Source organism: Cyprinodon tularosa, unplaced genomic scaffold, assembly GCF_016077235.1.
Source record: "Cyprinodon tularosa strain WSP-4 unplaced genomic scaffold, ASM1607723v1 ctg496, whole genome shotgun sequence".
NCBI lineage: Eukaryota > Metazoa > Chordata > Actinopteri > Cyprinodontiformes > Cyprinodontidae > Cyprinodon > Cyprinodon tularosa.
In genome coordinates, this window is record NW_024039225.1 from 500006 (window position 1) to 516737 (window position 16732).

The following is a 16732-nucleotide window of genomic DNA, read 5'->3' on the forward strand; positions in this document are numbered from 1 at the left end:
GTCTTTTACTTTAACATTAAGTAGCACTCAGGGCAATATGTATGCAGTTCATCTGCAAAGAATGTGTGACTTGGGGTGAGTTACTCATGAGTCCTTTTTCAGTGTCTCTTTTTGTTTTTGTTTTTTTTTTCTCTCTGGTATGTATTTTCCTTTACCAATTCACAAAAAATGCAGCACTTTTTGTTGATCCTTTCCTAAAAGTACTCAATACAATTAAGGTTTGTGATAATGTGACAGAATGTGAAATTTTGGAAAGAGTACCTTCTGTACATAAACTTGGAAAAGGTTTTGTTTAATCAAGTTGTAAAGTCTTTCAAAGGATCTATCAACTATTAGATCAGAGTCATATCACATAATTAGGAGAAGAAGCATCTGTCTTTATATTGACAAATTTTCTAACACTTATTGTGAAACTATTATTTCAATGAGGAAACCAAGATTGAAACGTAGCTACCAGCTGCATTAGTGCGACCATCATTCCTGCAAAGCAGCAGTCACCTTGCAGCAGAGCAGAAATAGCGCAGCTCTTTTTCCCTCAATGAGAAGGTACATAAAGCACAAGATGAGAGGACCAGGAAGGCAATTGACCTTGGCTGCTTTTGGGGGCTGGTATATAGCCATCCAGTTGGATGCCACAGTTCTGCTGCAAAAAAAGAGAACAAAGGGATTTGTATTACTCATAGTCAAGCTATAATTAATGGTGAAAATGTAATTTATTGTCAAGCTATTTCACTTGGTGATGACAAGTTGTTGTTTTTAACATTTTTTTTCTCTTTGACAAGGACAAATGTAAAAAAAAAAATCCTTATATTATGAGAGTGGGTGATGCTTAAATCAAAGGATGTGTTTGATGATATGAGACTATATCAAATAAGAGAAGAGCTGAGTAAGTGCATAGCAGGTCTAAAGTCAACCTTGCCATTTTGCTTTGCTGTGCTTTAGTGTTTACCTGTGACAGGGGTGCTTTATCTCAGCTAGTCACCAGAGCATGTGTAAACACACAGGGGGGAACACACTGCATATCATGCTGTTTTCAGTCTCCCCGCTTTTGTTCCAAAATCTCTCTCCCATAGAGAGACATTATCCCCCGACGGCAAGGTGAAAGGGGTGCTGATGTAAGGTTATTTGTAGCAGACGGAAAATGATGAAAAAAAAAAGAAAAAAATGACGAGAAAAAAAAAAAATAGATGGGTTTGAAAGTAAAAAAGAAAAAAAGTCACCTAATTATAGCCAAAGAGGGGCGGTCAGCCTGGAAGTTACACTGGAGAAGAGGAGTGCTCCGATGGAGAATGGGATATGGGTGAGTGTCTGGGGAGTCTTGGTTAAGGTAGTCGCCATCACAAGCCCTGAATGGGCAATTAATCAGAGGCGACCCATGGGGGAAGTTAAGGCTATGACAGTCCCACTTCATTCTCCTGGACACACATGTACCTGCTGGCTCATCCACTGTTGACACCTCTTCCTTTTGGCTCTCATTTTCTCACAATCTCATGTTATTTTTCTGTTCTCATTTCCTTTTTTGCCCCCCAGCTTCTTCTCCTTTCTGTTTCGTCTCATGTTAGTTTTCTATCCTACTCTACTTAGATCCACTTTTTACTGACTTTCCTCTCCTTAAATATCTATTTAGGTCTATGAATGTTTTGATTAGATTCAGTTGCGAGTGCCTTTTCTGACCTGACAACTGACTCCAAAGTCTTTCAGAGTCTGGAATTTTTTCAGGCTGTAAATGGAGGGAGACATCAGTAAGGAAGAATACTCTGAGAGGGTGAACTACTGGCTCTATTTTACCTTTCCCATTACCCTCTTCTTCACTGCCCTCATCCCTCCATCACTGCCAGCCCCTCTGTCCCCCTCATGGCTGGCGCTGAGTGATTGATGGATACAGGTTTGACATGGCTTGGTTCACCCGAGGGCGTTAGCAAGGACACTGGTGAGACTGAGACAGACGCTGGGGACATTTCAGCGAAGAAAGAAAAGCAACTGCACTCAACGCTGCTAAACATCACACCTAGCAACTCTATCAAGATCATCAATATTTTCTGTTGGGCTTGTTTGAGCCATTTTCTCATATTCTAAATGAGTAAAAATAAAACAAAATACGAAACTACGTTTTGAGAGTTTTTTCCACAATCGGTTTATAATTGAAGTCCTGAATTGGAGCCCTTAAAGAAATACATTTGAATGTTATAGGGTATTAATATCTCAAGTACAAAAGGTGTCTTCTTTTAGTATTAGTGTTATTCAGGTAACCCATAATGCTTTGCAATGATAATTAAATTCTAGACTGAAATTCTTAGATGTAACAAATGTTTCATACAGCAAATACCCATGCAACGTTTACACTCTAAACAGGATAACAAAATTATATCTGCACCCTAATCTTCACACATTACATCCTCAGGCTTGGGGATCCATCACATTGTCAGGAGAAATACTTGTGGCTGGCTACTCATGTTGCAAGACTAGAGCAATCCTCTGCACAACTGCAACATCATTGAGTTAGTCTTTGATATGCTTTGAATCTGCTGAGAGCCCATTAATTGCATATTTAACTTTTCCTAAAACATCATCTTCTGTGCTGATTTTTTCTTTTATTGGGATATTATTAGCCGATTAAATACTTTTTGTTCTAAATGGATACAACTACAGTTTGTTTTTTTGTTTTTGTTTGTAGAAACCTAAAATTGTACATGATCTGCTTACAACACAAATGTTGTTATTTTTACATGAAGCTGACTTTTGTTCTCTACCGTATAAGATTGAACAAGTTGACCTTACTAAAAAGAAATATTGAAAACCCTGCCACAATTTGAGTTGAGGATTCTCAGCTTTTTTTTAGGTTCTTTATCAATCATTTTCCTACTTTTTCATGTATTGGTATCCAACTAAACCTGATGCAAACTTCTTATTTTTACATTCTCTGTATTTCTCATTTACCTACAGTATTTTTGTTTCAGCCTCTGAGACTGCAAAGATTAAATTAAAAATAACAAAATGCCATGAGGACTATCCAATAGAATCTATATAACTGGTTAAAAGCTTTTAACATAATCTGTTTTTAAAAATCCAGAATATTTATTATTTTTATTTATTTTTTTGTAAATGGTAAAATATGTTCAGAATAACTATAAAACCATATTTGGCCACCGAGAGGCAAAATCTAATCCCAAATCTGTCTAAATTTAATCCGGGTTTTATGTGTCGTTATTTTGAATTAAGTGCCCCTCCTGGGGGGTCTCTCATCCTCCCAGAAAGCAAACACCCATTTGACATGGAGCCGGCAGAAAGGGAACAAGGCCCACAGTGTCTCTCCTGCTCCAAGGGCTTTGTCCTGTAGGAGGCTTCTGCCACGGCTCCAGGCTACCAAACCCACGTGACATGCCTGGAGATGAGGGTAAGCGTTTTCTGAATTGTGTTATGTAGAGAATATGTCAGGGAAATATTCCCAAAAGAAGATTCATGTTACTCCTTAAACTGGCCTGAAAGCCACTTACCAAAGTCTATAGCTTCAGAAATAGCCTACAGATTTCATATTTTCATATTTAATAAAGACTTGCTATTAGTGAAAATTTACCAGCCAGAACTTTATTTTGTAACATCTATCAAACTTAATATATTGTTTGTCACTTAAGTTGGATTTAATTACTAATTTCCTTTTTGTTTTGGTATTTTGATGTAAACCTTTATTTACATTAGATAAAATTTACACTCATACTTCTAGCTTCTACTCTACTTTGTCTTTAATGACATCACTTGACCATAAGGGAACAAATCAGAGTACTTTAAAATCATTTTATTCTTTTTTTTTTCAACCTCATGTTGAAGTGTTTAAAAAAATGAGCTGAACTTCTGGGTCTTTTACTCATACTTAAGTTATTAATATTTATATGTCAGACTGAAGGTTGGATCAAGTTTTTTTCTCATGCATTTTATGTGGTTACCAACCCAAATACAGGCAAAGCAGAAATAATCATTATTTTCTTCACTTCACTTAGAAGGTAGAGTTTGTAAAATCATGCAGTGAATTATTCAGAACCCAATTATATCAGTTGCCAGTTTAGATGTAATTGTGGAAATAAGTGGATCACCAGGAAAAAAAAAAAAAAAAGTTAGACATTTGAATATTGCAAAAAAAGTTTGGCAAATCCACTAGCTAGATTAGACCAATGAAACCCCATGATTTACATGATTAAAATTAGGACGAAATCAGCCATCTCTTTTGTAAACTAGCTATAAAAATAAAGGTACTTTAGCAGTGAAAGGCCTCTTGTTCTTCCTTGGCATTATTCTCCTAAGATATCAGATAAAAAATAAAAAAGAAGAGTTGAAGTACTGAAAACATGTGCGGTCTGCACCCTGTGTGTAAAAGCCTTCTGTTATGAAGTCAGATCTTGTAAATTGCATATGGTACTTTCACAGGAGCCCAATGGTAAATTTAGAAGACTGACACTTCAATCAGAATATCATAGCTGATTGAATCGAGTCAGAAAAATTACATAGGCAACATCTTTCACCCTTCTCAGTGAGAGTGAATCCATTTACGGTACCTATAAATAAGCGAATGTGGCTTTAAAGTTTTTTAAATGGTATTCAGGAGACAAAAAATGGGGAAACAGGAAACACTATCATGTGATGCAAGAACAATTGATTACAGAAGTATTTCAATATATGCTCATACAATGAATAATGAACATAAAATGGCAAAGGTAAGATATTATTTATGTCTTTCTGTTCATAAGTATCCTTATCTTTCCTCAATTCAAATTGCCTTATTTTGCATATATTAATCTTTAGTGTGCATTTTGATTTATTTTATGTTTGTGGAAGGGCTGCTGCCCCTAGCCTGTGTTAATACACCTTTCTACTGAACTTTTTTCAATATACTAGATAATATATTATACATATGTGATCAGTACAGACAGAAAAAATACTATACCTGGAATTCTTTACCTCTTTAAGGTGCTCCTTGATTTAAATGCAAAAATGTTTAAACAAGAATGAATATAAATTTTTTTGACTCAGGTTGAGTAGACAGTAGTTCTTGATTTAGTTTGCTTATTTCACTTAGTTTTTTCCATTTGTTAAGTAGATAATTCTACTCAGAAGTAACATTTCCACACTTGTACAAAACTAGACTGTCAGAAACATTCCAGGGAAAATTGGATTTATCCTTTTTGTGCTGCGAAATCTTCCAATCTCTGTCTGCATGTTGATGAGTACATTGTGTATATGTCACCTGGTGTTCTCAGAGATATAGGTGGCCGTCTGAGCAGTAAGCACAACAACAACAACAGGTGTCTTCTGCTCTCCATTTCACTGCCACCTACCACACTTCAAGCTTTTGCTCTTTGTCTTGTTTGGCAGCAATGCAAAGTCAATAGGATGAATAAAACATACCTGAATCAGAACCCTCTACCCAGGGAAATGTCAAGCTGTCAGTACAGCTTAATGGGAAACCATAGGACCTTTCCCAAGGGTCGGACAGTTTATTGTGTAGTCTCTACAAAAATGCAGCCAGGGAGGTTGGTTTCTTTGTGCACCTAAAATACGGCAACTCTTGACTCACTCGAACTCACTATGATGTCATGCTCCTACATGTATATACACTCCTTGCTGGAAAATCTAGACATCCAGTGCTCAGTGGGGCTTTTCCAAATAGGGACTTCTGTACACCAGTACTAATGCTCAGACCTTTAACTACTTTGCTTAAATGCATCATCTGAACTGCATATGGTGAGTTCATTTAATTCAGCTGGTCTCCTACTGAATAACTGCCATTTAACACCCCTTACTACACATATTACACAACACCCATCACAGCCTGCGGTGGTGGTAGCTAACCCCTGCAGCTAATTAGCTTTGAATTAGGTCTGAGGTCTAGGTTTAATTAGGCTTAGCCATGAGGAGGGTTGAAACTTAACAGCAACTCCAGCAGCATGAGCTGCCAAACCTCATCAGGCTAATGGACACTCAACCAACGAGGGCCCTCAGGGGCCTGACAGGCTACTCTGAGTTTCTCCCTGGTGCCGACCAGGACTTATACAAACACATGCAGAGGCTCACACACACACAAGTGCACTGCAATCTAAACTTTAGCCAGGTGGTCCAGACGCAAGAAAGTTGGAGTGTGACGAGTCGAGCATACTCTAGAGAAATCATACTTTTAAATGATATTATTTAAACTATTTAGCTAAAAGTTTCAGCAATCCTTATTAAAATGTACTATCAATAGAATCTATGTCCTCACTATAGAAACACTGTATTTGCTGTATGGGTATTTGCTGTATGTATTGTAACGTAAGAAAGAGCAAAGGAATCAAAACAGACAAACAAAAGAAAAACAGAGGACTCTGGCAAAAAGAAGACGTCTTCTACTCTGGTGTCTCTTTCCTACCTTTATTGTACTGCAATCTGTTTTTACTTTGCTGTTAGAATACAAAACAAGAGTAAACAGTGAGAAATGTTTGTGCTAACAGTGTTTACTATTCCTTACAATTAGAAGTGGTGGTTAAAGAGGATTTACTAAAACAATTTTTTAATAAGACTGTAGATACCTTACATATATTAACATAAATTCTGTGGAAAAAAGGTATTTTTTACTATGGTTTATTATCAATTGCCACAATTTATGAGAAAATATAAGTTTAGTTTCATTTCTTCCACAGCACTTTCTTACAACGGCTTTGTCACCCTAAAAGCAAAATGTTCATCTTTTTTCTTTCAGAATAACTTTGAAATGGATGCACTTTTTTGCTGTTGAGGGAGTTTTCCGGTCTTCCCAAGCATAAACACACTGCAGGGTAATGGTACACTATCTAAACAGTATTTTAGTCTGGACAATGAAAATACGCTTTAAAATCCTCTTGATAAATTTACCGTTACATATAAATTGATTGGATTGTTGTATACAATTGCAAAATATTTATAGTCATCTCAGAAAGTGGAACACATTCTAAGAGGAATAACTACAGATTAAGTCAAATTATTCCAAGCTTTTGTTGCTTAATGATATGTGTTTATGAAAGTGATTTCAGAAACATATGATGATCATAGCATGTATGCAATGTGGGATTTAGTTTTATTTTTTTTATGTGGACAATTGTGAAGACAGCATGCGGCAAAGAAAATATTAGACTCTACACACTAAAACTGTAGTTCCAGAAGAAATATAAGCGCAGAAGGGGTAACTACGTACATCAATATCCTTATCCGCAAAGCTCATCTAATATTCCGTGTCAAAGAGACAGACTTTGATTGATTGTTTTCCTGAAGTTAGGTGTATATGTCGAAAAACTTCAGCATAATAAATCATTTACATTGGAATCACTTGAATGATTTGATTTGAAGAGTGGAACAGAAATTGACTGGAGAGCACATACTAGTTAAAGCAGCATTCAAGCAGCACAGCCTCTCCATTCCTGCAGATTTATGCAATTTTGTGTAATTCTCTGTGTAGAAATTATACCACGTCAGACTCTATGGACTGTTACAGCCCAATGCATCAATACCTGAGCGCTGGATAGCAAAACGTATGCACTGTAAAATAATTAAAGATTTGGTCAGGTTTACAAGGCAACTTAAGTAAAAACAAAACAAAAAACTGCATGTTTATTTATTGAAACCTGGATCTAAACATTTACTTGCAGATGGCAGTTTGTCAAAATAAGGTTGTATAACTAAGAGCATTATAAAGATTAAAAGAAGCAAAAAGCCCTGTTCTCATTGCAAATACATGTACAGGGGATCTACAGCCCACCTAGTGGATAATTTCACTTATTGCTCTTTTAACTAATTAATAAACATGAATAATTAAAGTGATCATATTTAGATAATAAAAAATGATTAACATAATTATTGGTAAATCAGTTAAAGGATATTGGACAACCAACCTAAACTAATAATGTTACATAGCACAAGGGCCACTTTGGAAAATAAATAAATAAATAAATAAAGGTTTTTAATATTGACTTAAAGCAGTTATAATCTCTGCACTTTCCCTTTTTTTTTTCTTTTTTTTTTTTACAAGTGAAGCTTAACTAAAATCTGCTTTTCCATATTTGGTTCGCTTTTTTGGGTATGCAGGTGACTACAGCCAGAAGACCTGAGAGGTTGGACAATTGATACCCTGTTTTTGGCTGCTAAGCCATTCATTCTCTGAGATGCAATGGACCAGTATAAAGACTTACAAACTGAGAGGATGTGTCCCACTTTCTTCATTTTTTGTGGAGTTGCAGGCAACATCATTCTGGATCAATTTTTAGGCAGACATGTGAAAACACCACTGCAGTAATCTATTCTATTTTAGATAAACACATGAATGCTTTTTTCTAGATTCTACTGAGACGTTAGTCTTTTAATATTTGAGATGTTCACAAAGTGACAGAAAGTCAACCTTTTAACTGACTTTATGCACCTCTGAAAGTTCAGATCCGAGTCCATCAGTGCACAAAGATTTTGAGGCCTATCAGTGGTTTCCACCTGTTATAACTGAAGCTGTGTAAACTTTTAAAACCCTTTTTCCTTTAGCCCAAAAATGTTTGCTTTTGCTTTGATTCAGCTAAAAACAGCTATGGCATATCCATGAATTTATTTTTTCTATGTATGGGTTAATAGTCACCTAGTGAGATCATAATGTATAGCTGTGCGTTGTTTGCATAGTTATGGTCATTTATATGGTCATGCAGTATTATCTGAGCTGGGGGGGTACTTAAATATGGAATCAGCGGGCCCCAGATGGTGCCTTGGGGAAAGTAATATGTGATATTTGTGTTCTTTGATGTAAAGTTCACTACTGACACAAAAACGTCCCAGTCCTTCTGGTAGGATTTAAACCAGGCAAGAGCTGTACCATAAAAGCCAACTAGTTCAGTTCAGTTGATCTAATAAAGTGAAATAATCTTGTAATATATGATATTATGAAATAAACCAACAAAAAAAGACGTTTATATGCGCCTTATAGTCGCGAAAACAGGTAATATCTACAATCACTGGCATTTAATTGGTATGTAATGACTAGAGAAGAAAAACTTTTAACTTTTAACAAATTAATTGGCAAGAAAAGGGAAAAAATACAAGAGTTTGTTTAACTTAAAATAGTTTACACATAATTTTTTTGGCCAAGCCTCAAACAATATATTTCTATGGGTTACTGTATGGCTGCACATGACCTTTCACAGTGAATTCTTTTCTACATTCTGACAGGTCTTCTCCACTTGAAGTTCACACAGCAGATAGATGAATAAAGATGGGCCAAAAATTGGCAGTTGGTGTGTTTGTTGAGTGTGTTTGAGGCATTTTGGCTGCTTCTCTGCACTGACAGCCAGTCTGTCTCAGAGGACTTGGTGATGGAGTGGGGCAGTGAGGCTGGCACTGCACTAATGGATGTGGTGCTAATGACCTCCAAGCCAATAAACAAGCAGCCCCTTGCCGTCACCTCACCTCTGGTCTCCTATCTTGTCTTGTTCAATAACCTCACAAGTACAATGAGGTGAATTCAGCCTATGTTGCCAGAAATGACAAATGTTGATGACAAGGACAGCAATTTCGGAAAGCTGATTACTGTGTTTTATCTCCCAAAATGTGCTTTTTTTCCTTTTGCTTTTTAGGAACAATTTAGATATAAATATAGTCATGTTGATTTGAAAACATTAGACACATCAACAATTTTTATTTTACTCAGATAGTGCTTTAGACTTTTTTTTTAATAAATAACACAAATTAACACAAAATAACAGAAATTAATTTGTATTTTTCTGTTATAGAGATCTGAAGAAGTACAAGGGACCATCTCAAAAGCAGCTGACATTTAACCTTGTTCTTTGTATGTTATAAGGAAGACTTCTTGTAAATTTTGCCCTCTTTCTCTCTGACAACCTTTTATAGCCAACTCTTGTCGTCTCTGCCTTCCCCTGGAGAAATGTCAGTTGGGGGAGCATGGTACGTCAAAATGGCATAGTCAGTGTTTTTGACTAAAAGGCAGTGTTCTGGCTGGCATTGGTTCCTAGCTGTACTGTACTGGAGTTACACTTATGCTCTCCTCTCCCTCTCTGTTATATCACTATTTTAAAAACTTTGCCTTTTTTGTAGACGTTCTCATTTAATCTTTATCTTTCTGTATTAATCTTATACCATCTAATACTATATGTACTGTACTTGAAGGTCTAAGCAGATTTTTCTTTATTAGAAAAAAGCTAAGGATTTGAAAAATTCATGTGCTAGTGAAGATAGATGAATGATGATCTTCATGTACAAGATCTAGTAAGATTTTCAAGCACAATTCTGAAATCTCGGGGCAATCATAGAATGCACCATTCTGTTGATGAAGTAGAAGTCCTCAGCAGTTAAGAGATAAAAAAAGGTTTTTATAGTCTGTCACTCCCCTTGTTTTTAAAGTGCCTTTTATTCATTGGAGAAAGTCATTTTTTTGTAATGTTTTGTACATTTTGACACCGCGTTTGTCTCAGGATTGGTGGTACAATCTAAAAATTATATTAATATTGTAAGTTTAAAATAAATAAGTAAATAAGACACATACACAAACATCCTGGTCTGACTTGAGGTAGTTAGGACCATATGTTGACTTACTTTGATTTTAAGTCATTGTCACCTCTTTCAATGCCCTAACTCTGACAATGACCCTAAACCTAACCATTACTACTACGTATATCACTCAAAACTCAAAGCTTGTGAGGAAGTGTCCTAACTGTACAACAACTGGTCCTCAATGTGACTGTGAAACCTGAAAAATGGTCCTCACTCTGATTCCGAGACAGAAGCATGGACACACACTCACATTTCTCTTTCCATGCAGGCACTTTTCATCGAATTCCATTGATTTCTATTCCACTTCTACAGCTAATCCTTACCCTAAACCTTACCATTACAGGTCCATATCTAACCCTGGCCTTAACTCAATTCACAACTTAGTCATAAAACAGAACGCCTAAAATAGCAACCTTAGTTCTAAACCTAACCCCCATCCCAAGAAGATAATCTTTCTTCATGGGGACCAGTCGTCCCCTAAATGTAGCATATTCCTGGGAAATCATCCCCACAAAGGAATCAAAACATATCACACACACAAAAGTTGGTATTTCTATCATATTAAGAATTCACACTCACTTACATTCATTTAAGTTACTGCATGTATGCCTAACCCTGACATTCACCCTAGCCATTACCAGTATCTTTCTAACCCTAGGCTTAATCTAAAATTAATTCCAACCATACCTCCAAATGGACTCTCTAAAGTCAAAAACAGGGGTCTGCCACCTTGGAACCAGCCTCTGTTGTTGCTCAGAAGGTAAGTAAATATTATATTTTTACAAAAGAAAATCTATATTTAATGCTTTTCTTGAAGCGAAAGGTGTGCATTGGTTCACATTATAATTTTTTTTTTGCAATGTGACAAAAACTATCTGTTAATAATTTGTGCACCCACTTTTGACAGTATATGAATAGATGTGTTTACATTTTTTTATTCCTGTTGTCACCATTATTGGGAGATATAGTACCATTAAAAATAGGAAAACTTTATCATCGTGGGAACCTCTTGGGAAGTCCAGTTATTTTGTGATTCTGTGCTAGATTCTGTTTAATGTTTAATGGTGAGGTAAACTTAAAATAAATCGCATACAGAAATCTGTTGAGTGAGCAGAGTTTACACACCATTTAAAACAATGCAACAGTCTGTGCATATGCTGAATCACAGCTTAGATCAGTCAGGGAGAGGGACCTCCCCTCACATTAACCATATGTCTGAAGCTAATGATAAACTTACTGAGTAGCCAGATTCAGCAAATATAAAACTGGCTCAGGATAAAGCCCAAGGATCAGAAAAGTTTGGTTTTGTAAAGAAAAAGAATATTTTATTTGTATTACAACTAAATATTTAGGATTTCACAAATCTTTCTATATGTTTTTGGGATAATTAGCAATTTAAATTCCCTAGTTTCTCTGGAGGAACTAAGTACATTTTGTTCCTTGTAGCAGTCAAATGGGTCTTTTTGCACATGGTATGTTTTTTTTCTTTTTCTTTTTTTTTCAATCTCGGTATCCTAAGATCTAAGAGAGAGAGAGAAAAAAAACAGAATAGACCAAAGTTAATTCTGTAAAACTGAGTGCCAAAGTAATGTCTGTAACACATGCACACTTAAATAACTCAGATACTGGTTCTCAATACAAACCATATATAGTTCCTAGAAATGCACCCTTCTGGACCGAGATGTCTGATGTATTTCCAGGGATCTGCTGTGACCACTTTTCAAGTTTGGGGGTCACTGCCCTGAGTGCCCCAATGACCACAGGTACCGCTGATGCCTTGACCTTCCAGGTTTTCTACAACTCTTCTCTGAGCCCCTGGTATTTCTCTAGTTTTTCCATGTTCTTTTTTTCCTGATGTTGCAGTCATTTGGTATTGCTATGTCAACCACAACGGCTTTCCTCTGCTTTCTGTCCACCAACACAATGTCCAGTTGGCTAGCCATTATCATTCGGACCATCTGTATCTGGAAGTCCCACAGGATCTTGGCTTGATCAATTCCAGCCACTTGGTTATTGCACTCCATGTAAGCTTTCCCTGCCAGCATCTTACACCCTGCAGTTATGTGCTGGGTTGTCTCAGGGGCCTCTTTGCACAGTCTGCACCTGGGTTCTTTTCTGGTGTGGTAGATCTGGGGCTCTATTGCTCTGGTGCTTAGGGCCTGCTCCTGTGCAGCCATGATAAATGCATCTGTGCTGTCCTTCAGTCTGGCTTTGTCTAGCCATTGGTAGGATTACCTGACATGTATGTATGTATGGATGGTGTTTTTTTTTTTTTTTTTTTTTTTTCATTTTACCAGATTTAGCCAAATTGTGCAATTTTTTTTCCATCAAAGAAATCTGGTCATATAAAATAAATATTTCCATTTTATGACTATTTAATACATTTTGGTAATGAAATTCAGGATGTCTGTCATCAAAATATAATATTATTTATATCTTAACATTATAAGGTGATTTCAATTGAATTTACATAGCTCAGTACTAACTGTACACTGGGGAGCACTTTTAGAAAATAAACTATTGGCTTTTCAGCACAGATTAAATAAAACACATGTTCCGCATTCAGCTGCATCTTTCTTAGGTCTTTTTATCTCTGCAAAGGCAATGAACATCCAATCTGCTATGTGTACAAATCTTTTTAACTAAGCTACTGCTGTTTCAACAGCTGATGGTTTTTTAAAGTACTGACCTAGCGAGTTGACAGATGTAAAAGGCAATGTTAAAAGGGCGGCAAGGCTTAAGGGAGGATGGTACACAGGGCTTTAGGCTTGGGCTGCTAACATCGCTGCATTTTTCACTCAAAATAATTATTTCTACACACAAAACCATAAAACACTTTATTCCTCTGTGAATTTAAATGTATTTACAAAGCTTTTGAGGATTGTACTTGGAAAAAACAAAATTTGACTGAAACAGCGGTGACCTTTTGAAGTTGTGGCTATCTATGTACATGTAAGTACATGGAAATTAGTTTAAAATCTATACATTTTAATTTAAATTTTAAATCATTCCTACCTAAGAATGAGCTCAGTTTTAGTAAATAAGTAACTTTAACTTTAATCTGGCTTGACTGGACAGTAAAATATTTTCCATTTTTACCTATTGGTATAGCTATTTATAGCTTTTATTCTGTGTATTTTCTTTAATATTTACAACTGAATTATAGTTTATGAAAAAGGATTAGATGTATTTATGATGTGTGTGGACAAGACAATATTCTTGATGAATGACATCTGGAAAGTTCCTTTCACAATTTATTTGTTTTCAGTTTGTGATTATGTTAGTTGTGTTTTGAATTATTATTGCCAGAGACACTTAAGTTTTTCAAATATTTTAGATTTAATACTTAAAGTCTGGAATTATGGAAATATCATTGTTGTAATGATCTGTCACAATTGATGAACAAAGAAAAAAAAACAAAGTTAAAAAAAAGAAATCGGATCTCCTCAAGGTCACCTTAAGTTCTTTAAGAAATAGTAAGATCTCAATGTTTTTTGTTTCATTAGAAAACATGGCTGTGTGATGCTGTAGAATAAAAAAATTAATAAAAATGGACAGTTTGTTGTAATTTGTGTGTCAGAGAATGTTTACTTTCATCTCTACAGCTGAATTGTTCAGATAGTACATATTTATTTATGCATGTACATAAGTGTGCATATGATCATTACAAGCCAGATCATTTGGACAGAAAGTCATTTGACACCTCTTGCATCTCTCAGAAGCATTACTGTTGGCTTGCTGTTTAATTGCTTTACTCTGTGTATTTGGGTCTGGATAACGTAGCTAAATTAATGAAGCCCATATGGTGGATGTGTGAGTTTTTTTAAAGTGTTATGCAAAAAAAAAAAAAATCACCTAATAGAACCTGGACCAGGGGAAACGTAGAGAAAAAAAATTGTTTTTGATCGGGGCGATTTTGTTCACTTTTGTGCCAATTTCTTCTGGCAACTCTTTAGTTGCAAATATGCTCACAGAGCACCATTCTTTGGATGTGGAAACAAAATGTTTAACTTTTGGAAGTAGAGCTCTTAATTATGAAAACTGATGAAAGATCAAAGAGGAGAATTAAGGGGCGTCTATGTGATAACGAGGGCTTTTTAGCATCGTGACACATGGACACAGTCCTGAAAAGACAGTGGTAGAACTGTTAAGGGTGCATATGTCCACTCGTACATCCACATGTAAAAGGTTGACAAACTGGAGAGAGATCAGACGTTTCTCTTCTAATGGACACAGGCATGGCTATATTTTCGCTCAAATTAAATTTAAACAAAAGAAATAAAACTTTCTTCTGAGGAAAGTTACAAGAAATTAATCCATTCATGCATGCATCGTCACCTGGAGATACAGCTTGTAATGTTGGGCACAAAGGAAAACAAAAGCCAGTCTTTGCCTGCTCTCATCCAATTTTATCTTAATTAAGAGGGGAATTAACTTTGATCTGAACACTGAAGAAAGGACTTCGTAGCTGTGCCTGTGGTAAAAGCACAAACCTCTGAGTATGCCTTAGCCTCACTCTTGGATTTCAACCCCAGCTGTTTTTCATTCATGCATTCAACACTGTTTGAAGTCAATACAGATAAGGGCAGGTAAGATTCTATTAGGACTACCTGAGCCATCCTTGTTAGCTTGTATCTAACAACCTCCTGGCAGCGAGCCACTGTCTTTGGCTCTCACACTAATGGCATAAACAAGAACAAAAGATCAAAGGTTTCTGGATGGTCCTTTATTTTAGTGGTTATTTGGTTCAGTGACAGGGATTAATGAGGTACAAGAGCCAATGTTTTAGCAAAAAAAAAAAAGGCTGGGTGGGTTGTGTAAAGAAAACCAGTGTAATTTCAACCTAAAATGTAGTCCACATTGATGCCAGTAGTATTTTGACTAACAGCACAATTAGGCCTAATGTTGTAGTGCTCATTTCCTTCAAAGGGACCTTTCTCTATCCCTCCTTTCATTTGTGTTTTGTATAGTTTTGACCATATAAACTTTGCACGCCACATTAAAAATCCTGATTTTTATACGAAAGGATATATTTTTTATGTGTCTGCATTCTCACTCTTCATTCACACAGACCCCGTCATTAATGCGCTCTTCTCCCCAATGGAAATGGAAGCCATTCTAGCCGAAGCAGTAGTTCCCACCAGCTCTGTGGCACTTTAGTAAAATGGACATCTGTGATAATTATAAATCAAGTCTATCTCTGACAAATTACGTAGCAAAACATGGCAATTTCTAAAGATGAGCCAAAACCAGATGAACCTAACAACATTTTTGACATCTCAATAGTTAATGAGATTTGGCAGATTTCAGATTGAAGTGAGAGGCTGATCCTGCACACCTTTAGTGTGGAATGCTGCAGATTTCTAAACTCCAGTATCGGATGTGATGCTCTCAATTCTTGATGCGCTGCAAGACCTCTCAACACTGCTTGATGACATCCCACCATAGACTTTGAATACCCTTCTGGAAGATGAACTTCACCAAATCCTATCTGGTGCCTGACTTAACTTTTTGGCTTGTGATAATTAGGAGCTTGATGTCGAGGCTGCTGCTGTGCCCAGCCAAACTTCTTTCTTGTGGAATCATTCCATTGAGTTGCATGGCCTTAGGAACCAAACCCACCTTGCTGATGTGAGTGTACGTAATCAATTTATTGATTTTAGTATCTGAATGCCCACATCATAGCTGCACAGTTTTGCATTTCATTTCACACTAGGATGGGGTGTTCAGGGTCATCTGCTGTTTTAAAAATGTTGTTTTCATGTACACTATAGCCTCTTCCTAATGAAAATAACATGTTAAACTGAGTTTTTCAAACATGGGTCGACCCACTAACAATCAGCATTTGTGTCCCTTTCCCTGGCAAAAAAAAAGCAGTGTCTAACCCCTCGCTGGCAAGCTGCCTGGTCTCTGTCCCCCTTGCAGCTGTATATCTGGTGTTGCTACCCGTCCACCCCGGAAGCATGATCCGTACATGCAGCTCATTTGCGCAACCAGAATGACGTCAAGGTTTCCTTAAATAATGTAGCTATGGTACAAATATTACTTATTTATATCTTTAACCCACTAAAGAATGCTAATACATATCTTTAAAAAAATGTTTTATGACTTTTCTGAGACAATTTGATGCTTTTTAAATTTTCTCCTTTAAACTGCTTGTCTGACGTCATCATTGGACATGCTTGGAGTA

At 36.3% G+C, this 16732-nt stretch overlaps 1 protein-coding gene across 1 annotated transcript in view; it reads left to right on the forward strand.

Moving 5' to 3' along the window:
• The first annotated feature begins 408 nt into the window (after nt 1-408).
• The window catches only part of LOC119794887 (receptor tyrosine-protein kinase erbB-4-like), a 385459-nt gene continuing 369135 nt past the window's right edge, over nt 409-16732 (forward strand). The window contains exons 1-2 of the mRNA XM_038302633.1: nt 409-1300; nt 3252-3394. Coding sequence (XP_038158561.1) covers nt 3379-3394 — 16 coding nt within the window. The 5' untranslated portion in view covers nt 409-1300; nt 3252-3378. The remainder of the gene's footprint in view (nt 1301-3251; nt 3395-16732) is intronic.